Raw genomic sequence first — 24,628 nt, forward strand, 5'->3', positions numbered from 1 at the left:
TCAGCACAGGTACAGGGTCAGCACAGGTGCAGGGTCAGCACAGGTACAGGGTCAGCACAGGTGCAGGGTCAGCACAGGTATAGCGTCAGCACAGGTGCAGGGTCAGCACAGGTGCAGGGTCAGCACAGGTGCAGGGTCAGCACAGGTGCAGGGTCAGCACAGGTGTAGGGTCAGCACAGGTGCAGGAACACCACAGGTGCAGGAATAGCACAGGTGCAGGGTCAGCACAGGTGCAAGAACACCACAGGAGCAGGAACAGCACAGGTGCAGGGTCAGCACAGGTGCAGGGACATCACTGTTTGAAGAAGTCACATCTGCCATGATCCAGGAACAAAAGAGGGAGCTGAATGGAGGTGGGTCACAACTGGGACCAGTGTTATAACACTAAAGACTCTACAAAAGACAGTCATGAGGTGCCATGTGGTCCAGGATGGCAGAGAGCAAGCATCTTCCCTAGGAATGCTGGGCACTTTAAATGTCTGGGAAAGAAAGGATGAGGGAAGGGAGGAAGGAGGGAAGAAGGACAGAGGAGGGAGAGAAGAAGAGAGAGGAGGAGGGAAGAAAGAAGGGAGAAGAGGAGGGAGGGAGCAGCTCCACATTTGCTGGATTTAACCCCTCCCTCTAAATAAAGAACTTTTCAGAATATTCTTGGAGCAGCTGCCTCTGAGCCTGCTTGGGGTCACTGGACCAGCTGGACCACAGGCTCTGAGCCAAAGATGCTTTCTTACAATGGCTGTTGTGGAGTCCTGTGCAACAGGGTGAAAGTTGTCCCAGTGGATGTTACAACTGGGTAGTTCAGTCTGGCATCTGTTAGGAACAGCCTTCCCACCACAACCACTGGGGGTGCCGGCTGCTGTGCACCACAACCACTGGGGATGCTGGCTGCTGTGCACCACAACCACTGGGGGTGCCGGCTGCTGTGCACCCCTCACTTGCCCAGTAGGCCAGCAGCTTGTTCAGAGAGCACAGGTCAGAGGAGTGCTAGCCAGCCAGTATCTCAGAGCAGACAAGTCCATGAGGCCATCACTGTGTCTGGCCTTCACCATCATAAGCATTCCATGCTGTCATGTGAGTCCTGTGCCGGGAACACTGGAGCACTGACAGCCTCACCAAGGCCAGGGGTGAGCCTTCCTGGTAGCCAGCCATTTCCCACTGCCTTCACTGTACAGGAGGCCAGCAGCCTAGTGTCACAGTGGCCAAAGCTGTGGCCCACTCTGGGCCTTAGAGACAGTGCCTTGAAGACCACAGAGAGAGCTGGAGCCCTCAGCCAACAGTGAGAACCACACCCTACTTCTCCCAGCATCTCTGTCTTTCATGGCCTTTGTTTTCCAGAGCTCTTGGATGCGAATCCTGCCCAATGTCCCAGAGGTAGAAGACTCTACAGACTTCTTCAAGTCAGGAGCAGCATCCGTAGATGTTGTAAGGTGAGTCCAGGGATGTATGAGAGTCCCTTCCAAGTATCTGCTGTGGCCCCATTGAAGCCACCATTGGTTGTATTTGTGTATCATTCATGAGATCAGAAAGGGCCCTCCATCAGATATAGACGCTAGGCCTAAATGTCTGCCCCCAAGCTGGCCTCTCATCCCAGAAGAGCTGCAGATGCCCGACTGTCATTGCTAACCCTTGACTGAGCTGCAGATGCCCGGCTGTCATTGCTAACCCTTGACTGAGCTGCAGATGCCCGGCTGTCACTGCTAACCCTTGACTGATGTTGGCTGCAGATGCCCGGCTGTCATTGCTAACCCTTGACTGATGTCGGCTGCTGCAGATCAGGGAGTTGGGCTCACGTGTGGTAAACACCATGACCAAAAGCAATGTGGGTAGGAAAGGGCCTCTTTGGCTTACAGGTCATATTCCATCACTGAAGGAAGCCTAAGCAGGAACTCCAGGCAGGAACCGGGAGGCAGGAACTGAAGGAAGCAGAGGCTGTATGGGACCACTGCCTTCCAGTTTGCTCAGCCTGCTGAGCACTCTCTCCATTACTGTAACACAGGACCACTGCCCAGAGGCGGTACTTCCCACAGTGGGCTGGGCTCTCTCACATCATTTATTTATTTTTATTTATTCATTTATTGGTTTTTGTTTGTTTGTTTGTTTTTGTTTTTCCTGAGACAGGGTTTCTCTGTATAGTCCTGGCTGTCCTGGAACTCACTTTGTAGACCAGGCTGGCCTCGAACTCAGAAATCCCATCTGTTTCTGCCTCCCAAGTGCTAGGATTAAAAGCATGCGCCACCACCTCCCGGCTCAATTTTTAAACAAGAAAACACCACACAGACTTGCTTCCAGGCCAATCTGATGGAGGAATTTCCTCAGTTGAGGTTCGTCTTCCCAGAGTACTGGCTGGTTTTCTGTTGCTGTGATAAAACACCGTGACCAAGGCAGCTTATAGAAGGGAGGTTTATTTTAGGTTCCAGAGGGATGATAGTCTACAGTGGCTGAGCAGAGGTGTGGTGGCAGTAACAGTGGAGAGCCATAAACGGGAAGCAGAAAAGGCTAGAGTCTTTTGAGACCTCAAAGCCTGCCCCCAGTGACGTACCTCCTTCAACAAGGTCACACGTCCTAGTCCTCCCCAAAGAGCCCCACCAACTGGGGACCAGGTATTCAAATGTGGGAGACTACTGGGGGTGCGTCCCATCCAGCCACTGCCAAATGTAGCTTTTGTCATCAAATTGACAGACAGACAAACACAAAAACTAGCCAGTGACCCATGATGCTGGGGACGGAATCCAAGCCCTAAAGCAGACAGAGTACTCAGCCCATCCACCCTCCCCCAGCCCCAGTTGCATCCTGGCCCAGGCCTTGTCTTTTTTTTTTTTTTTTTTTTTTGGTTTTTCGAGACAGGGTTTCTCTGTGTAGCTCTGGCTATCCTGGAACTCACTTTGTAGACCAGGCTGGCCTCGAACTCAGAAATCCGCCTGCCTCTGCCTCCCGAGTACTAGGATTAAAGGCGTGCGCCACCACGCCCGGCCTTGCCCTTGTCTTTTTAAGCACTCTCTCCTAAGTTTGTTGACCTGGTTCCTTGTTGCTCACATTCCCCTAATGGCATTGGGTACTTCACTGGGTTCAGATCTGCCCTGCACTGCAGCTCTGGTAAAATATCCCTCCGGGCTCAATCCATTTCTAACAGGATTTTGTTTTCTAGGGTTTGGGTTCTCTAAATACCCTGAACCCAAGCCCTTTATCATATGCTTGGTTTGGACATACTTCCTCCGGTCTGTGTCCTTTGAAGGTTATTATTAATCTTTAGTTATGGCTGTCACTCAGTGTGCTGTCTTCCACAGTCACAACAAAGTTTGAGAGAGCTGTTCTATTATTGTTTTCTGTTTTATGGATGATAAAATTGAAGGTGTAAATGAGTCAGCCATTTGTTCAATGTCACCATTTAGTACCTGGTTAGTACCCAATAGAGAGTTTGAAACCAACGCCTTCTGCATCCACAGCCTGTTGCAGTAAACATTATTTGGGGTGTTTCAACCCCCACCCTTGATCATTTAGCTCCCAAATAAAAGACACAAGACCTTCATATTTATAGTAAACCTTAAAGCACTAGAGCTGGACAGATACCAACCTTCTGTGCTATTTTATCTAATTCCCCATCAGTAATCCCGAGATAAGGCTTGCCTGGGCGGATCCTACTCAAACAGACCAGCCCGAATGGCCATGAGCTCATGATCTACCTACCCTGGGGTGACTTCTTCCTTCTTCCTTCTCTCCCTCATGGTCTCTGCCTCTGACCCCAAGACTGGAAACCAACTGAAGCCCCGCCTACCTCTCTCTTCTGCCCTCCTACAGGCTGTAGGCATCTTCATTAAACCAATAGTTTAAGTTGCACAACAAAAGCTGCTATACGTGAGAACCCACTCATATTGGGGCATCCAGGCCTTGGGAGGCAGAATTTAGCATAGCAAACTTTATATGACCCAGCACAGGGGAAGGCCAGGGCCAAGTAGTGGGAGTGGGTGGGTAGGGGAGCAGGGGCGGGGAGGAGGGGTATAGGGAACTTTCGGGATAGCATTTGAAATGTAAATAAAGAAAATAACAATAAAAAAATAAATTAAAAAAAAAAGAATTTAGCATAGCAACAGACCAACCCTCAACCGCAGCCTAGGCCCCCACACCAGGCCAGGTTCATGAGCCCCACTAGGTGATTATTCTGACCCACCACCTCCTCTTACCCAGGGTGCACAGGTTCTGCTGAGCCTCTGCCAGGTTCTCCGTCCTTCTTCTCTCCCCGCAGGTTGGTGGAGGAGGTGAAGGAGCTGTGTGACGGGCTGGAGCTAGAAAATGAGGATGTTTACATGGCCACCACCTTCGGGGATTTCATCCAGCTCCTTGTGAGGAAGCTGAGAGGGGAGGACGGCGAGAGCGAGTGTGTCATTAACTACGTGAGTGCTCCCCTGTGACGCCACTGGGTACCTGAGCACCCGGAAGCCAGGAGCCTGGCCCTCATCCTCCAGTTTCACCAGTCCGGGATAACATCTCCCGCAGGAGACATTGCTGCCCAGTGCGCAGAGTATGGAAAAGTCCTGTTTCGCAGTGAGGCGGGTAGTCGTTGACTCTGTGTGTTCAGCTTGTGCAAGGAGAGGTGCCACTGTGACTATAAATCCATTTACGAGAAAGTTCCTAAATGGTTTCCCTTAGGGCGGCTGGCCAGTCTACCATCCACAGAGGAGGGGGTTCTGGGTACTTTGTTCACCTCATGTTTTGGAACAAAACTGGGGAAGTACAGGTGGCCAGGGTGGACTCCAGGTGACCTGTAGGATAGATCGTGGACAAAGAGCCAGTGAACAGACTTCAGGACAGGCTGGTGTTCCTGGGACTCCTGAGTTCAGGGTGAAGAAGTTATGTAGGAGTGGCAGGCAACATGTCAGAGGGTAAAAGGATCTTGCTGCCCATAGCAAGATACCACCAAGAATTCCCCCCCACCCAGCCCTGGGTCTCCTAAGGATCTGGCAGACCTGGGACTCCAGCCCTGGCCGGTGTACCTTGACCCTCCTTACCGTAACTCAGGGCCCTACTGTCTAGGGAAGTTCCTGGAACCCCGGCCTTTGTGTAGCTATACATCCGTCTGTGAGTCTCTGGTCATGCATGATGTCACATGCATGGTATCACAGATGCCTGTGTGTGAGGGACCCACTGTAACTATGCCTTCCTTCCCAGGTGGAAAAGGCAGTGAACAAGCTGACTCTCCAAATGCCCTACCAGCTCTTCATAGGCGGCGAGTTCGTGGATGCTGAGGGCGCTAAGACCTACAGTTCCATCAACCCAACGGATGGAAGTGTGAGCAGCCTGCGGCCCCCCCTTCTTTCCACCCTCCTCCAACCTGCCTTCTAGAGACAGTGGCCAGGGGCCTGTGCTGGATGTGTGTCTTCATTGTAGGCCACAGGAGTGGAGTAGAGTAGGTTGATGAGGAGAGGGATGAGAGGGGGCAGGAAGGCCCTGAAGAAGCAGCATCTGCTTTATAGAACAAGGATGCTTAAGATGCTTGCTCCCGTCCATGTGCCAGTCATCTCCCTTGTCTGGAGGCCACCGTCAGCAAGTCTGCCTCAAACAGAAGTCTGTGTGCCAAACATTCTTGACTGTGAATCTCTCATGTCATGCCCAATGCATATGATAACGCGGGAGATCACACATGAGGGTCTCAGAAAAAAGACCTGGCACGGGGATGGACCTTCCATCTGCGGGTACCCACTCAGTCCACAGAAAATAGAGAAACTTAAAATGGGCCGTCTAGGGGGAAGGTGACAAAGCAAAGTCCAAGGGGCTGGCAGGGTGGGAGGTGCCCTCGGGATGACAACCTTGCAAGTGCGACATGGATAGAGCTGCCTCCCAGGCCCTGGGGGCCTTGGGTGGGAAGGGCAAGGCTGTCTGTCCATCGCAGCCTACAAGGAGATGCTAGTCTCGCTTCTCTGCCCAGCCCCTGGGGTTCCCATAGGACCTATCGGGCCAGGAATGGGACTGGGACATGGCTCAGCTCACCGTGCTCATGGATCTCAGCTGCCATTGCCAACAGCACTAGACTGCCGGAGTCCCTCACATGCGGCTGGGATATCAGTCCCTTCAGGCTCCGTGGGAATGTGAGAGGGATGTGCAGGGACCTCCAGGCCCTGCCCGCTTTTGCTGTCTGATTCCTCCCTGTTCATCAGTGGCAGAACTTTCCCCTTGTGCCTGCCTCTGAGTGGCTTCAGGAAAAGCCAGGGGGCTAGAGAAGGCTGCCATGGCTCTGTCCTTCCCACAGGTCATCTGCCAGGTGTCCCTGGCTCAGGTGAGTGATGTTGACAAGGCGGTGGCGGCAGCGAAGGAGGCCTTTGAGAACGGACTGTGGGGAAAGATAAACGCGCGTGACCGGGGCCGGCTCCTATACAGGTGAGGATCAGAAATCATCAGCCGCCCTCACCACCTTCAGCTAGGAGCAGGGGCAGGGTGGAACCCTATAGAGGCTCCCCCACAGTGGGAAGTGGCCTGGGCACTATAGCAATAAGGTCTTCAGAGAGCCTGGAAAGGCAGGTGAGGTGTCCACAGCTAGCTGTGACCTTAGAGGAAAGGTGGTGGGGTCAGTGAGAAGCTGCAGAGGTGAGACTGTGCTCCAGAGGGGACACAGGCCGAGGTGCCAACAAAGGGGAGGTGTGTCTGGGCCTGCTTGTCACTGTTCAGCCTGGCTACCAGCCACTGCAATCTCTTGGTGTCATGTCTTCCTCTTTCAGTATTTTTAAAAACTGTTATAATTATAGTGTATGGTCTATGGTGTGTGTGTGTGTGTGTGTGTGTGTGTGTGTGTCAAGAACTGGGTGTATATGTGTGTGGTGTGTGTGTATATGTATATATAATGTATGTGGGAGTTACGTTTGTAGTATATATGTGATGGGGGGTATGTGGTGTGAGGTGTGTGGTATGTGTATCTGTGTGTGTTTGTGGTATGTGTGGTGTAGTATGTGTATGGTGTGTACTCTCTATATAGTGTGTTTGTTGATGGTGTGTGTATATGTGTGTGCATATGTGTGTGTGTGGTGTTTGTGTGTGCATGTGTGCATGCACATACATACATACATACGTACACACACACACACATACATACATACATACATACATACACATACATACATACACCACACTGTGTGTGTGGAAGTCAGAGGACAGCTTTCCTGAATCAGTCTTCTCCCATTGTGGGCTCCAGGTCTCAAACTCAGGTTGTCAGGCTTGCATGGCAAGGGCTTTAGCCACTGAGCCTCTTCTAGGCAACATCTTCCTCGTAGTAATGTGTCTTAGTAACAGGAAGGGGCCTCTCCATGTAGTGCAAGCCTACAGTCTTGGATCTCTGGTTGCTTGAGTTTGTGACCAAACGTTGCAGCTATAAAGGGGTCTACACAAAACCCTGCACCTCTAGAGCCTAGGCCATGGTGCAGGGGACACAACAGTGCCCCCAGTAGATGCAAAACAGCTCTCCTTCCCAAAGTGGCAAAAACACTAACGGGAGTGCTCATGGCTGGGAAGTGCAGATCCAGATTGCCCCAAATAACATGTTCCGACATGAGAGCAGTTCCATACAATTTAAAAATTCTGTGTATGTGTGTTAGTGTGTGTGCTTGCTCAGGTGTGTGACACGTACATGGCTGGAAATTAGAGCTCAACCTGAAGTGTCAGTCCCTGTCTCCACCTTGTTTGAGGCAGGGTCTCTTGTTATTTCATAGTTGCATAAGCCAGGCTGGCTGGCCTTCAAGCTTCAGGGAACTCTCCTGTTTCTGTCTCCCGCCTCACCTCAGGCATGCTGGGAGCCTGTACCACAGGCATGCTGGGAGCCTGTGCCACAGGCATGCTGGGAGCCTGTGCCACAGGCATGCTGGGAGCCTGTGCCACAGGCATGCTGGGAGCCTGCTTAGGTGGATTCTTGGGACCCAGACTCAGGTCCTCACACCTGCAGGACAAGTGCTTTAAGTACAGAGCCCTTCCTAAGGTTTTCCGGCCACACCACAACCGGCATTTTTTTTTTTAAATATGCAGAATAGAGTCAGACACTCGGCTCTGCCGTTTAGAGCATATGCAGAGGACCCAAATTCGGTTCCCAGCATCCACATGGCAACTCAAACCCCTGCAACTCCAATTCCAGGCGGTCTGATCCCTTCTTTTGTCCTCTGAGGCCTCTGAAGGCACTGCACATAACACGGCGCACATACAGACCTCCAGACAAACATAGAAATAAAATAAAAAAAAAAATAAGTCTTAAAGAAAAAGTCACAGCAGTAAGCACATCAGGCTTAGGGGGGGGCACAGCAAAGTGGGGGAATCTCTGCTGTAAGTCTCAGGTGCTCTCAGATTACATCCCTAGCTTAGGGGTTGGTGGGATCTAGTGGTCTGATAAGTTCAGACATTTCAAAAGGTTCCACCTGAGAGTCACAAGGTTGTTAGTTCAGATCTAGGGGTGGGCACTGAGTGGCTAATGAGGGGACCAAAATTAATCTGTGAGAATTTGGCTTGGGATCTGCATCATCCCAACCCTCCACAATCATACCTTCTACTCAGTCAGTCTGCCTTGGAAAATCTTTAATCTGGCATGGTCGCCACCCCCCCCATCCTCCCACCCCCAGCTTTAGCTCACACTCTGAATTGGGGAGTGATTTTTCCAGAAGCGGGAGGCAATGGGCAGAGGAGCCAAACAGACTCAGAGGAAGCCGGTAGAGTCTGCTTGGCTTTTTCCCTCAGTGTCCCAGAGGACCCTCAACACTGTGGAGGGCAACTCACTCGCACATAGATTGTGGCTGTGTCGTCAGTGAAGAGGGAAATGATGGGGGCGGGCAGTGCAGTCTTTCTGAAGAAGTGGAGCTCCATTTAATGCAGGCCTACCAGGGTTTGTCTCACCAGGCTGGCAGGAAAGCGTGGCCCTGCAGTAGGAATGGTGGTTTTGTCTGCTGCTGAAGCCAGCTATTCCAGGTGGCCCAGCAGCAGGGAACCAGAGCGGGGGCCCTTTGCTGCATGCAAATAGTGCAGACCAGGGCGTTAGACATATAAAGCTGAGGTCAGCCATGCACTGCCTGCTGAGGTGTCCAGACTCCACGAAGAAGTCATAGAGTTTAGGAGGGCGTCAGCTATTGACCCATACTTCCCTGAGCTGGAAATGGTTTCAGCCGTGGGCCTTAATCTGGAAGCATGTTCCATAAAATGATCTGCTGCCACCTGGTGGCCACTGTTATAATAACCCCAGCTAGCTCACCATAACAGTTCCAGACTGACTCTCCAAGGGTGCTGTGTGTGCCTCTGACAGTTGTGCTCATCTCAGGTCAGTTCAGCCGCCCTGGGGCAGGCACCACTGAAGAAGTAGCCGCAGAGTGTCCCTGGCTTGGTATAGTGCCCCTGGCCAAGGTCCCCAGGTCAGAGGCCTGAGTCACCTGAGTGACAGGCAAGACCAGCAAAAAGGGGTAGGAAGCTGGAGCCCTGAAATGACTTTGGTATGGGACCTGAGGGCAACCCATCTGCTCATAGATTATGTCTGCGTCTTAAGCAAAGAGGAAAATGATGGAGGTCCTGAGGGTTGTCGGTGACTTTGTCAGGAGCAGAGTGGGAACTGACCAGACAGCTTCAGTCAAACATTCGGAACCCAGGAACCTCTGCCAGGCTGAGGCCTGCTCCCTTAGCAGCAGACCCTCCTGTCAGTGAGGGAACACCTTTATTAACTCCAGGCTGTTCACAGACACCATCAGGAGCAGAGCAGGGTAGCCAGATGCAGGTAAGAGCAGATTCACAGTTGCCTGAGAAGCACCTCCCGCCCCTCCCCCCCACACACATATACATCTCTCCTACTTACAGGACTGGGGCCACTAATGGGGGCACTAATGGCTCCAGATGTCAACCTCAGGAACATGACTCCTGAACTGAGTGGCCACTGGGTTGGATGGACTTCCTCTCTTTTGGAACTATCCAAAAACAGGAAGAGTAGCCGAGGGCAGTGGCCTCTCTGCTATCAGCCATAGGCAGGTGAACACCTCTTCGGGATGACTTCATGAGGACATTGTAAAGTTGTCAATCCGTGGGTCTTCCAGGAAGGAAGAGGAAAGGTGGGGACAGAGGATGTCATTCTCACACTCGTCCAGGAAGAGAAAACGATTGTCTCATCTTACAGAAGAGTGTGGCCAGCACGTCTTAGTGACAGTTCTGGTCGTGAAGGGCAGAGTCCCCGACTCCATAAAGAACAGTATTGAAAGAACAGGCAAGACAGTGCCAGGCCTAAGCTGGTTTCCTGCCTCTCTCTTGCTGTCGGCCAGGTTGGCGGATCTCATGGAGCAGCACCAGGAAGAGCTAGCCACCATTGAAGCCCTGGACGCGGGGGCCGTCTACACGCTGGCCCTGAAGACGCACGTGGGCATGTCTATCCAGACCTTCCGATACTTCGCTGGCTGGTGTGATAAGATCCAGGTGGGCCGTGAGCTCCCATCTCCCTTGTGTGCATTCTGATGTGTGCAGACAGCTACCGCAGCAGTGGGTTAACACATTAGCCAATCGAGGTTCCGCAGGCGTGTTCCTGGTCGGCTTTGTGCTAGGGTCTCACAAGGGCGCCAGTCAGCTTTCTGTTGCAGTAAGAAATACCTAAGAGAGAATCAACTGTGGAATGTGGTCCTAGGGGGTCCTCCCACCTCCTAAGGTGAGAAGCTAGATCTTGCATATACCCTGCCTTGGGGATCAAGTACTCAGCCTTAGAAGGTTCCCCAGGGAGAGGAATGCTCAAGGCTCCTCCTCCCCACTAGAGGCTGAGAACTATGCAATGATACCCACATGAGAGGAAGGCAGCCATCGCCACCTGCATTCTGCTTCCTTGTGTCTTCTCTGAAGCCCCCTCTTCCTGGGCCCCCTGGGCCACCTCAGCACTAATTGCTCTAGGGGCAGCACGGCCTCCTCCAGGGGTCTCCTCATCTTTTCTTTACCCAGATATCAGAGCATGAGGCCTTGTCCCTGCCAGGACTAGCCTCCTGTCTGAGGGCTGTGTGGAAATGAAACTGTTGCTTTGCCCCCACTGCTCATCCAGCCTGATAGCTCTCAACCCCTGTCATGTCCCTGTCTAGTGAATGCTGGTGGCTCTGGCCACCTAACCAGCTCCTCATGTGACAATCAGTGCCTAAACAAGACCCTGTTTCTCCCGGGTCTCCTACAGGGACTGGCTGACCAAGGATGGGACTAGCCCCACCCTACCCTGGTGACGCTGCTGTGTTTCTTCTAGGGTGCCACCATCCCCATCAACCAGGCTAGACCCAACCGCAACCTGACCTTGACCAAGAAGGAACCTGTGGGGTGAGTGACAAGGCACGGGTGTGCTGGTGCATTCTGGGATACCATACGCCAGCCTGCAGCGTGTAATATCCTCTGCATATACCCATGGATGGCTACGCCATTCATATCTAAAGTACCTGCTCTGTCCGGCACTGCTGTGGCCACTGTACCATTATTTAACTGCACAGTACTGCCAGTCAGAGCCACAGCAGTAAACGGAGGGCTGCATCCAAAATGATCGTGAAGCAACTGTGTCCATTACGGATGAGTTGGTGTTAGCCAGAGGAGTGAGCCAGCAGAATATACCTCTAATTAAAAGACCAGGTGGTTTGGCCTCCACCGTCAGAGGCTCCATAGCCAGATGGCCACCTGCAAGCTGGGGTGACAGACACTCAGTCTGAAAAGCTGGAAGGTTCAGAACAAGAGCCACACGTGGCAGAACCAAAGGCCTGGAGTCTCCTAGAGAGGTGCTGGCGTGACTCTGAGTTCCAGGCTGAAGAATCTGGAGTCTGATGTCATGAATGGTCCTGCTGAAGTATGACACATATGAGCAGTCCTGTGTTCTGCCGATTGCTCCATCCAGGCCCCCAGCCTAGTGGATGCTGCCACCCACATTCAGGGAGTGGATTCCCTACTCCGTTCCCAGATACTTTACAAAGTTAGAGGCAAGGTTAACCGTGATGACAGTGCAGGGCAGAGCTCAGCAGGGGAAGTGCAAAGGCAGATAGAATGCAGGGCAAAACCTAGTCTCTCCCACAGGGGCCTCGGGGCACAGCAGAAAAGAGAAAGCATGCTGGGATGGATATCTTGGTCATAAGCCTGTGTCACATACATGACAAATCCCTCACAGGTATATGGGGGACTTAGGAGCCTGCATGTGGCTCTATAGAAGAAGCAGGGGTTCCATCAAAAACACTTAAACTGCCAGGCAGTGGTGGCGAATGCCTTTAATCTCAGAACTTGGGAGGCAGAGGCAGGCGGATTTCTGAGTTGGAGGCCAGCCTGGTCTACAGAGTGAGTTCCAGAACAGCCAGAGCTACACAAAGAAACCCTGTCTCCAAAAACAAAAACAAAAAACAGACAAACAAACAAACAAACAAAAAACCACTTAAACTGCCATTGTCTTAACATATTCTCCTGAAGTCCCTAAATGAGAGGGAGGAGGGAGGCAGGGAGGGAGGCAAGATTCAGGCACTGTAGGACAGCTAGTATCATGGGCAAATCAAAGACAAGAGGCCTCCTACCAAGAGCGGCCACTAGGAACTGCCACGACCTGCATGGCTTAGGGATTGACCTAACTGGGGTAACAGGGAACAAAGAAATGGCAGCACACGTACAAACAATATCCTGGGATTGGGTGAACCTTCTTTGATGGAGACAGGCCAACGGCAAACAAGGAACTCAGTGTATTTATTTTAAATATCTAAATATATAAGGAAGTGGGTCATTATATACAGGTGAATAAGGCAGCAGGTTTAGCTAATCTCAGTAGGGGCTGGGGTCTCTGCAGGGGAGCAGCCTCTGGCTGTAAATATCCTAGAGGAGGAAGCTGTCCTATGCGCAAATAAGGCTGAGACACATGGCCGCTAGGCCCCTGTGGCTGCACTGCAGCTCAGCAGAAGCACACAGCATAGGAGGCTGCCCGCCTCCAGGCAGCCAGGAACCCTTCAGCACATGGGGACGTGTGCAAACCAAGTTTGCGCGGCATGCTGGTGACTGCTGACAGCCCTTGGCATTTCTTACAGAACTGTCACCCTGACCTCTGTCTCCATGAACATGTCCCATTCCCTTTGGGATTCTGGAGGTGTGAGTTTGGGGAAGGAACACAATTCACCCAACGGCAAGGGGACTCTTCTGACATTTTCCTTCTTTGGCTCTCCTGAAACCCCACGACCAGCGCCCAGCAGCTTCAGGCTCTGCGCTCTGCTACCCACCCAGACCCTGTACTCTGCTGGGTGTAGGTTGGACAGAGGGGTGCAGCATCCTGACCCCCATGTGTTCTACCACTCCCAGGGTGATGCACAGGCTCTCGACTGACCTTTCTCCACGCAGGGACTGGCTGATACTTACCATGCCTCCCTTGAGATGCCTCACAGTCATCCTGTCCACTGGCCTCTCTATGTCCTCTCAATACCTGGGCCCAACTAAGAAACCTCCTGATGGTAGTGATGGTGACACAGGAGCCAAGAGAGGCAGAGCCACATAGGATTAGGCTGTGGTCTGCATACCTGATACCCACCTACCCCGGAGTCTACACTACCACATGTGTGAACGTGAGGCTCATACACCGAGCCAGATGTTCCCAAGGATGACTGACCTCACCAGTCCTCCACACCAGTGTCTGCTCACTGTACCCACCCTTACCTCTCTTCCTCCCTAGAGAGCTCCCCTCAGACACCAACCTCCATCCCAGCCAGTCTGCACTGCAGCACTGGAGGCATGGGCTGGCTCCGCAGGTCCATTGCCTTTCCTGGGAAGCCTGGCTTTTACCGTGGCAGCCAGTCCTGGGTGAGGGGCTGGAGTTGTCAGGTTCACTCTGGTTCAGCCTGGCTGAAAAGGGACAAAGACCCTCTGCTTTTGTTTGCAGGGTCTGTGGCATTGTCATCCCCTGGAACTATCCTTTAATGATGCTGTCCTGGAAGACAGCAGCCTGCCTGGCTGCTGGGAACACCGTGGTGATCAAGCCTGCCCAGGTGAGTGCACACTCTCTGGACCAGGCTGTGTCCCAGGAAGGGAATGGGAAACACATCAAGAGACAAAGGTCCCTTCGCCCATACCACTCGCTGAGGAGCTGTGCTTCGAAGGCCAACTTACGATGAGAGACACATGAGGGGGATCAGAGCGGTTGGCTGAGAAGACTGTCCTGCTACCAGTAATGGAGGCCTGGAGATTGCGTTGGCATATGCCACCACTCAGAGGACAGGGTTTCTACTGCCATTCTGGATCCACACCCAGGATCCACACCCTCATCTGTCCCATGCTCAGGGCAGGCCAATGCTGTCAGTAAACTTGACTCCTTGTCTCTCATCTGGTTTCAGATACCAGAAGTTCTAGAGCAGTGATTCTCAGCCTGTGGGGCACGGACCCTTTAAGGGTTGAGCAACCCTTTCACAGGGGTCTCATATCAGATATTTACATTATGATTCATAACAGTAGCAAAATTACAGTCATGAAGTCGTAATGAAAGTCATTTTATGGTTGGGCATCACCAAAACATAAGGAACTGTATTAAAGGGCCACGCATTAGGAAGGTTGAGATCCATTGCCCCAGAAGGAGGTAGTGTGGGTAATGAGATTTCGGAACCTTCCAGCCCTCAGCAAGGAGCTACAGATGGTGAGAGAGTAGAGGTGGGGTTTCAGGGGCCACAGGTAACCTCCCAGGGGCACTGACAACACTGCCAGCCTCAGTCTCACGTGTACACGGATCACCACTCATCCTCTGCTTGCCTCTTGCACAGGAGGAACCGGGCACAAGATACCATCTTTAGACTGGTCGGTGCCCAGGAGACGCTGCCTCTCTGGGGTCTTTGAAGCACTTTAGTCTGGAGGGCAGCGGCACAAAACCCACTGAGGATGCTAGACTGTGCCCGGGTCCCTCTCCATCAGTATTTAACGCCTTCTGTTGTTGTTCTTTTTTTTTCCTATTCCTCAAACTAAATACAGAAATAGAACAGCAATTGAGCAGTTAAATTTTCCATTTGTATTTTATTCCTGGAAATACTTTTTTATAGTGATTTGTTTAAGAAGATTGATTGCAATTGGGTCAGAAAAACTGGTAAAGTCGTTTTCTGAAAATAAAATATCAGAGGAAAAGAAAAAGGACGGATGGACTGAGAGGTAGAATAGTAGGTTAGGAAGTTTTCTGCTATTCCAGGGGTCCCAAGTTCCCAGTGCCCACTCTGAGCCACTGCCAATTGTCTACAGTTCCAGATACGCACGTGTACACACACAAATTCATACAAACACACACATACAGACATACAAATATACACATACACATACAAACACGCACATAAATGCATATACAAACACACACACACAGACACACACACACACTCTCCAGCTTGAGCAAGCTCCCATCTGGCTCTTTTCTATTTCTTCATTCCTTTTTTTTCTTCTAATTTTATTTTTCAGAGGGTCTCCTTTCCCTGAGACTGGCTCCTACTCGCTGTAGCTCCTCTTTCCAGCTGCTGAGTGCTGGCATTCCAGGCAGGGCCAGCACACACAGTTTACTCTGCACTGAGCATGGAGCCCAGGGCCACAGGCATCCTAGGCCAGGGTTCCCCAGATACTCCCCCCTCACACACATAGGCCAGATCCCCACAACTGCCTTACCTTGTTTTCTTCCCAAGTTAATTATGTTTATTTATTATTTTATTTATTATTATATTTATTTATATTATTTTTATTTACTTTTGGTTTTTTGAGACAGGATCCTCCCGGCTGTCCTGAAATCACTAACACATTCAAAAAAATTGTCACTTTGCATGTACCAGCTTATTTAAGCTTGACAAAAATCCTCTGAGGTAGATTTTGATTTCCTGCCAAGCGGGTGCTGCTGGAGAGTCATGGTCATTGTTTTGACTCAGGTCATCCCTGTCCTTGTGCAGAACACTTGGTCCTAACAAGGACTGAGGCCCCAGAATCACAGCCAAGGCACTGTGGGGTATGAAATGACCTAACCTTGACTGGAAGAAACCACTGACCCAACAGTTTATAGGAGCCGGGGGAGGGGGAAGTGGCATCCCTTTGGTGTCCATAAATGGAGCAATACTCAGTTACACATAGGCATGGAGAGCTGGTCACCGGAGCCCTTGTGCTCAGTACAGTTCTACCAGAGACCTCTTTTCTAGGCTGACACCAGCAGTTTTCCTGCTGAGGGACTACTGAGGGTCACCCGGTTGGAGGAGTCAAGCCATGGTGGATTGGCCCTCTAGCCAGTCCCATTGAACGCCGCTGCTTCCATGATAAGTTCAAACACATTGGATAGATATGAACATGGGGTGGAAAGGGATCCAGGGCTGGCTGAGGAGCGCCAGTGGGAGAGTTCAGCAGACTGGGGGCTTACAAGACCTAATTCCCCCTGAGAGACACTGGGGATGCTAGCTGTATGGGCAGTACCTATGGTTGACCATGAACATGGCCTCCCCATGGTCTTCCTGCTGCCCCAGGCACAGCTGCTCCTTCCTGCTTCAGAAAGCTAGCTTCTTGGGGCACAAAGAGAGAAGACTATGAAGGGCGGTCTGGTTGCACTCTGCATCCAAATTCTCCACAGACTCCTACCCTGTTCTCCATTCAGGTGACCCCACTCACAGCCTTGAAGTTTGCAGAGCTGACGCTGAAGGCTGGCATTCCCAAGGGTGTGGTCAACATCCTCCCAGGATCTGGTAAGGACTGTGGGGAGGTAAGGGCTGGGGCTCAGAGCATCTAGGTACACACATAGCCCAAGCAGTATGGGAAGGGCAGTGGCCATGACCAGCCTGTGGTTAAGGAGGCTACACCCTGGGGGACACAGTGGCTTAAAGGATCATGACATTCAGATAACTCCTCAGATGTTTTCTGTTTTGTGTATGAATGTTTACCTGCATGTATGTTATGCAACATGTGTGTGCAATGCCTGTAGAGGCCCAAAGGGAGTGCTGGATCCCTTATAACTGGAGTTGCAGATAATTGTAAGCCACCATGTAGGTACTAGGAGTCACAGTGAGATCTGAATAGCAAGTGTTCTTAATTGCTGAACTATCTCTCTGGGCTTGTTCTTCACTTTTTAATAGCTGCTTTAATCCATTTATAGTTAACGTCATTTTGCTATAGTTGGATTTGTCATTTTACCTTTTACTTTCTGTCTTCTGTCAATCTTTTGCTGCTTTATTGAATGGTGTCATTTTTTTAAATCTTTTAATATGGACTCTTGCTGTGTTACTAAAGATGGTCTCAAACTCTTGGACTCAAGTGATCCTCCTGCCTCAGGGTCTTGAATACTGGAACTATAGGTTTGAGCCATTTTACCTGTCCGACATTTTAGCTTTGTAATAATGATTTTTTTTGCCATGTGTATGTATGTATGAGTGTATGTATGGATGGATGTATGTGTATACATGCATATAAGTATATACACACATATGTGTATGTGTTACACTTTTTCTTTAAGACATTTTTAAAAGTTAAGAATCGTGTATTTGTTTTTCCTTTTGCTTTGAGACAAGGTTTCATTGTGTAGTCCTTGGAACTTACTAGTTAGCCAGCTTTCTAGGCTATCGTGAATTTTTATTCTTCTTAGTATCTTCTCTAGGACTTATCACTTACTCCTTATTTTGGGAAAATCTACATTACACTGACCCTGGGCAAACAGAAATATTGCTTTATGTAGCTTGAGACCTCCTTTTGTGCTGTTACCTTTTGTATATATACACATGTATCACCAGTGCAGTTACTTGGCAACTAATTGTAGTAGTGTAGCTACTGAGATTACTTTGTATCATTTTGTGTCTGCTACTGAGGTTGGAAGAGGGGGCTGTCTTCGGCAGTTCTTATCTGTCCCCTCTTTCCTGGTCTCATGGTGGATCTGAGTCTCTGCCACCCCTTTCTCTGGCTTGCTCCTCCCCTCTGTCATTGGTGTCCAGCTGTTACATTTTTACCTGTTTTAGGTAATGCAAAGAAACTGTGCAGCTGTCTTATAAGGCTGCTTTTTAAATCAGTTAAAAGATGAAGTGTGTGTCACATTGCTTGAGTAGCCATGTTCTTGGTTCTTCACACACACACACACACACACACACACACACACACACTTCGTGGATTCTGACTACTGTCAGATACTGATTCTAGATCGCTTGCTTTCATCTCTGAGAGCTTCCTTCAGTATTTCTTCTACTTACCACAAACCTCAGTTCTCTGTGGGACGATGTCCTTATTCTCCTCCATTTTTTGAAGACCTAGATGTTTTGCTAAGGTGAAACTGCTTTTTGCTGCATTTTCAGTATGTTGCTCCATGTGCTGTCCCTATGTCACCCCACATGCCTTCCTGTGTCACCCCATGTGCCTTCTGGCCTCTGGTTTCTGCTGAGGCATTGGCTGTTAGTTTGATTGGTGTTCCTGTGTATCTGATAGGTCATTCCTCCCTCACCATTTTCCTCTTCATTTCTGCCCCATGTGTCAGTGTGTGGATTTCATTGTGGTCATTATTATTAGAAATTCTTCCAGCTTCTTAGATGCACAGACTAGTGTTGTCAAACTTTGGGCCATCTTCAGCACGGTTGTTTGCACCTTTCCTTCTCCTCTCCTCTTGGTACTCCTATGACATGCGGATTGCTACAGCTAACAGTGCCCTGCTTGCCCCAGAGGCTCTGGTCATTTTTCAACCCTTTTGCCCCCTGTTTACTGGTTCTTCTGTCGCCTCCTATCTGACGTTGAGCCCTTGCTTTAGTTTTAACATGTTCTGCTGGCTTTCCTCTTGAGCTTTGCTCTCTTGGCTGCCAGCCCTTCCTCTGTGAAGCACATCAGTTGTTTCTTAACTGGCCCCTTTTTTTTCTTTCTCTCTCTTTCTTTTCTTCTTTCTTTTTTCCAAAAGTAAGCACTTTAAGCAAGTAATATTTTGTAGCAATTTTGAATACTGTTTCCCCTCCCTTATCAATGCTTGTTTCTTTCTTTGCTTGCCTGTCTAGTGACTTCATTAGATACTTTCAATGAAATCTCTTTCCCCAAAGTCTGTAGCTTTATTATCATTTCCCTGAGGGTTGAGCTGGAGCCTGGTAGCCACAGCCGCCTGCCAGGACAGCAGTCTCAGTAAGGTTCACTTGACTGGATTTCTCTGGCTGCTGTTAATCCTTCTGCCTCTGCCAATGTCACTTAGCTGTTTAGCCCAGGTGCTCATCATTATATGTGTGTGTGTGTGTGTGTGTGTGTGTGTGTGTGTGTGTACATATATGTGTACATATATATGCATATAGGGTTTTTTTGCATATGTGTTGGTGTACCATGTGCATACCTGGTACCCAGGGAGGCCAGAGGAGGACATCAGATCCACTGGACCTGGAGTTACAGATGGTTGTGAGCCACCTTGTGGGTGCTGGAAATCAAATCTGGATCGGCCAGTGCTCTTAATCACTGATCGTGTCCCTAGCCCCCGCTCATCATTTTTTGTCAGTACTCCATTACATTCTACGACTTCAAGCCCTTTGAATGAGTAATTTTTAAAGATTTAATTTATTATTTTATATTATGTGTGGAAGGGTATATACCCATGAGTGAAGGTACCCATGGAGGTTAGCAGCTTTGTATTCCCCTGAAGATGAAGTCACAGGCCAGGTGGATGCTGGGAATCAAAGCCAGGTTCTCTGAGAAAGCAACCAGCGCTCTCCAGTGCTGAGTCATGTCTCCAGCCTGTGAAGAAGGGATAATTTTTAATGCTAGCATTTGAGGTTTGAAGGGCTTCTCCCTCATCCTGCTCTTAGGTATCATACGATCCTCAGTTGTCTCCTGGAGCCCTCTGCTCCTTCTAAGTTGCTCACCCTCAAACCTCTGTTCTTGAATGCCCTTAAGGCTGAGTGTTTCTTGCTGGTTTCTTTTGAGAGTGTTGATGTTCTCTGTTCTTATGGACAGCTTTCCTGCTGGAAAAAGTCTCTCCTGTGAGGAAATAGAGCAGGTAGACAATGTTCTGGAGTGCTCCTTTACAAAGGGTCAGGTGAAGAAGAGATTCCCAACCCCTCAACCATATTTGCCAAGTGGATAACCCTGCCAGTAAAATGCTGTGTGTCAGAGAGGAACACAAGGGAGTCATTTCTCTCCTTTCACCACATGAGTTCCAGGAGTTTCCCTCGGGTATTGAGGCTTGCCAGCAGGCACTTATCCATTGAACTATTTCACTGGCTCTATTGTGTTGTGTTTTTATTATTCTTAAGTATGAGACCATTGCAATCTCAACTTCTCTTTGAACCTATAAACACAGAGTAACTTCAGAACTTGCCAAATGTGTTTTTAAAGACTGTTATTCATGAAGTTTCTCATTGCCTATGTTACCATCAAAGTACACAGCATGTAGCTGTGACAGGGTGGCAGTGGCAAAGTCACAGACCTGAGGGAATTTCCCCGATGGCACATGCTGCTGGAGTGGGTAGGGCGGCACAAGCTGTAGTCTCAGAGCTTGGTAGGCTGGGCCAGGAGGGTTACTGTGGCTGGACTTTGTCTACTTTGTGGGTTCTTCTTTCTTCCACCCTTCTCTACCTTTTTCCACCCTTTCAACCCCTAACACTAGATAGGAGTGAAAATGGATAGAAAGGAAAGGGGGCAGCATTATCATTACACCACTTCCTGCTGATTAGGGGTGTCAGGTTCCTTGGGAACCTGTCAGGATATCTAATTTCTTCCTTTTCTTGCTTCTCTTTTGAGCATGACTACTCAGCAAACCGTGACCAACAACAGCAAGCAACCAACAACCCAGCCCCAGCATTTTCATGCCCTCTCCAAAGTCCCCAGAATTCTAAATGTCACATAATCACAGAAACTATCTGCAGCTGGCAAAATCACACTCCTGCTAGAGCATGAGGCAAATCATAGTCAGCTGCTGTGGGCAGTCTGATACAGACCTTATCCCACACCTGGGATTAAAACAAAAACATGTTCCCATAATATTTCTGTGTTTTTTCAAAGAAATCAAAACTCCAAAACTGTCACTACAGTTGACTTTGAGTTTGAGACCCTGGGCTACACAGAAAGACCTTGCCAGAGGCAATGTTATTGTTTTTCATGCTGGCTTGCTTTCTTTGTATCTGGAGAAGCATCTCTGCAGATCTTTTCCTGGTTTTTAAATAACTCATTTGTTTGCTTAAATGTAGTGGTTTTTTTAAATACCTTTGCATATTTTGGATATGAGTCCCTTGTCACATACATCTTTGCAAACACGTTATCCACAACGCAGTTATTTAACAGTAGTGTCAAAATGGAATTAACTTCGAGGCCAGCAGCTCCCAGGTTCTCCTCTCGATAAAGCTAGCTGTATGGAGTATCCAGTTTACCCTGGGATTGGATGCAGGGACCAGGGCTGGGAAAGATTAAAAGCACCACTTCAAAGGCATTGGATTTGAGAGGCCCTAAACCATCCAAGCACACAAGGCTGAGTAAGCTGAGGACAAGAGATGGTTCTAATTCCAGGGAGTTTGGCTGTTGATGCATATTTAGGAGATGACGTATCTAAGGGTGGCCTTTGGAGATCTGGCCGTGATCAGCTGAGGAAGCCCTGTAAACTGAGAAGTGTGAGCCTAGGGCTTGCTAGCCCTGGGTGTTTGCATAAAAGACAGGGAAGGGAAAAGAACAAACCGATTGCAGAAACTAAATCAGGAAAGAACCTGGGGGTTGGGGAGGGGTTTCTGTTGATCCTGAGATAAAGCAGCAACCCTCCCTATGGTCTCACTGAGTCAGGGACCAGAGAGACACCAAGGACTTGGCCACTGACCAGGCTGAGGGATATGAAGGAGAGAGGGGTTCTATGGGGCAGGTTGGAGCTCAGTAGTACAAATAGACATGGCAAGACTATCAGCACCCCAAGGGTGAAACTTCTGAATCCATGATGTTCCTCCATGAGCCACAGTCAGTGTTGACCCTGACATTTGAAAGTCATTGGGTTTAGGCCAGTGACCCCGATTTCCACACTTGATGCAGAGTGAGGTTTCTGGTACCACCATGACATGATGAAGCGTTGAGCCTGGGGCTTTCTCATCAGACAGCTATGGTGACAGCCCTGGGGTAGGGGGTGGGGGCAAAAGCCCAAGAGTAGAGTTGGCAGGGTGGCATCCTCTGATGCCTCACTCCCTGCTGTGAAGATGACATTGGATCTGTACCCTCACACAGCCATCTCCCTGTATAGATCTGTATCCTGATTTTCTTCTTTTATTAGGACACCAGTCTCATAGGGTAGAATCTATCCTGACTCCTTTAGAGACCCTGCCTCCTGGTGCACTCACGTTCAGAGGCAATGGGGTTGGTACTTCAGCATTTTAATTTGGAGGAACATATTTCAGTCCATAATAGGGCAAAGTCCCATGAGCCCTGACATGGCATACCATGTAAAAAGCTTGGTGTAGCATCCTCTGGTGGACACGTGAGGGACAGGTGGCTGCCTTTCCCAGACCTCAGAGGTCTCCTTGACTTTCTCACCTATCCTAACCATAGGCTCGCTGGTTGGCCAGAGACTCTCAGACCACCCTGATGTGAGGAAAATAGGGTTCACAGGCTCCACGGAGGTGGGAAAGCACATCATGAAAAGGTAGGTGGGTCACATGAGCCATGGTATCTGGGTATAGAGATGGTGACCCCACAAGCTGGGTCCTGCTTGGTAGGTTTTGGTGGGCATAGCCAACCCCAGCATGTTAATACAGATTCAGAGTTTTCCATAAGCCCTTGAGAGGCTCAGTGGAAGCCACACACAGCAGGGTTCTGGTACCATGCTATCTCTTAACCCCAGCAGTGTAGAAGTCAGCAGATCTGACTTGAGATTGCCATGAGTATGAACTAGACATTGATTTTAAAAACTCAGCACATACTAATATGTACTCATCCATAGCTTTTATATTGATTACAAACCGGCCTGGCGATGTTTTAGATACATTAGATTAAGTGGAATCTATTACAGTTGACTTTCTGTATCCATGGCAGATTCAAACAGCTGCAGATTAGAAATATTTGGAAAGTCAATGTTGCCTGTGCTGAACATGCCCGGCCTTACATTTACCTAGCCAGTACAAGTATTCATACCATGCTCACATTGTGTTAGGCATCTTATACAGAGAGCTGTGGGTACAGCTTCCGTGCATATTGTCCATAAGGAGTCTCAGCACCTGAGGGCTTTGGTACGTACATACAAGGCTGCTCTGAGTCACCTGTGGGCAGTGCTGGGGCAGGGGAGCCCATACCCTTGGGGGGTCTAGAACAAGAAGACCTGTTCTCTCAGGCCATGTTTGGCACTTACTTTAAGTGGCATGGCTGAAGTATGACTCTTGCCCATGGACACATGTCTGTGATTCCTGACATCTTTCTGCTTGGTCACTAAAATCCTGAGACATCCCTATCTGGCCAACACAGCTCTCTGGCCACAGCTACTCCAGCTGAGGGATGATTCTCTTTAGGACATACTCAATCCACATTCCTGGAGCCCCAGCTGTGTGATAGGCACTGGGGTGTCACGAGAACCAGACAAGTGCATGCTACTGTGGGGAGGCCTGCCTTCTCACAGATGGAGTCACTCATAAACAGAATGTGGAGCCCAGCATCTGACAGATACACGGGAAGGTGAGGGTTTTATATAGGAGGGTCAGAAAAGGACCCTATGAAGGGGACAAAGTGGAGGGGAGAAGGGCATCTGTGAATATGAAAGGCTGCACCTAGGCCCGGTGTTAGGGGAATAAGGAATGGGCCCCGTGGTAGGAAGTGGAGTAGATTGTAGGCGCAGGGGTGGTGTCTGGTGGCTCTTTGGAATCTAACACACCCTGGACTTGCCTTGTACTCTGCCTGCAAGCCCCTGTGCTCTGGGCCACCTGACATTAGCTTCGCCCCTCTGTTCCTTCCAGCTGTGCCCTGAGTAATGTGAAGAAGGTCTCCCTGGAGCTGGGTGGAAAGTCACCCCTTATCATCTTTGCTGACTGTGACCTCAACAAAGCTGTACAGATGGTGAGGTTGGGCCTGGGGTAGAAAGAGATGGGAACATATGGGAGAAAGAAGTGTGAGGCATCAGGGCAGAGGCAGAGAGATGGGAGTGCAGCATCTCTCAGCATCTATGGTTAACCTAAGCTGGACAGCCATCCATGATGTCACCACAAGTATAAGTAGCATAGTGAGAAGCATCCTTGGAGCAAGGATGTTCCCACAGTGTGTTCCCAGGATGTCCTAACTGTCACACTGTTGAGCTAGATGCATGGATTGGGAACATGAGCAGGCTGACTCTCATGGCATTGGTGGAAAACAAAGTATCCTTGGATTTCTTGGGCATGACCCTGCTGACAGCCACCAGTCTGCCAGTGACCCCGTGCATACATGCTCAGGGTCTCCACCTATGCACTGGATAGCCATGGGCCAGGCCTCAGCATACACATCTACATAGGGCCAAGGAAGTACCCGTCTGTAGTGACTAAGGACTCAGGACAGTGACTGCATGTGGCACATGCCATGGAAGTGAAGTGATTCTTACCATTGATGTCACTTATGCGCCTTGGTCTTCTTCCTGCTCTTTCCACATCAGTCAGGCCCATTCAGCCAGGTATCCAACTATCTTAGCAGCCTGTCTAAGCCTCATTCTGCCTTGAAGGAGCCACGATACCCAGCACAGTCCTAAAAAGGAGTCCCACCTTGCTTGATGGAGGCCAGGTCCTTGTTCATGCCCGCCTTAAGC

At 49.8% G+C, this 24,628-nt stretch overlaps 1 protein-coding gene across 3 annotated transcripts in view; it reads left to right on the top strand.

Annotated features, from left to right (window-relative positions):
• The window catches only part of Aldh1l1 (aldehyde dehydrogenase 1 family member L1), a 49,577-nt gene that overhangs the window by 17,818 nt on the left and 7,131 nt on the right, over nucleotides 1-24,628 (top strand). For all 3 annotated transcript variants that reach the window (XM_021189191.2, XM_021189185.2, XM_029534781.1), the window contains exons 9-18: nucleotides 1,333-1,424; nucleotides 4,238-4,385; nucleotides 5,161-5,280; nucleotides 6,239-6,366; nucleotides 10,254-10,404; nucleotides 11,204-11,274; nucleotides 13,841-13,946; nucleotides 16,553-16,640; nucleotides 22,417-22,510; nucleotides 23,811-23,910. In XM_021189191.2, coding sequence (XP_021044850.1) covers nucleotides 1,333-1,424; nucleotides 4,238-4,385; nucleotides 5,161-5,280; nucleotides 6,239-6,366; nucleotides 10,254-10,404; nucleotides 11,204-11,274; nucleotides 13,841-13,946; nucleotides 16,553-16,640; nucleotides 22,417-22,510; nucleotides 23,811-23,910 — 1,098 coding nt within the window. The remainder of the gene's footprint in view (nucleotides 1-1,332; nucleotides 1,425-4,237; nucleotides 4,386-5,160; nucleotides 5,281-6,238; nucleotides 6,367-10,253; nucleotides 10,405-11,203; nucleotides 11,275-13,840; nucleotides 13,947-16,552; nucleotides 16,641-22,416; nucleotides 22,511-23,810; nucleotides 23,911-24,628) is intronic.

Source organism: Mus pahari, chromosome 2 (assembly GCF_900095145.1).
Source record: "Mus pahari chromosome 2, PAHARI_EIJ_v1.1, whole genome shotgun sequence".
Lineage (NCBI taxonomy): Eukaryota > Metazoa > Chordata > Mammalia > Rodentia > Muridae > Mus > Mus pahari.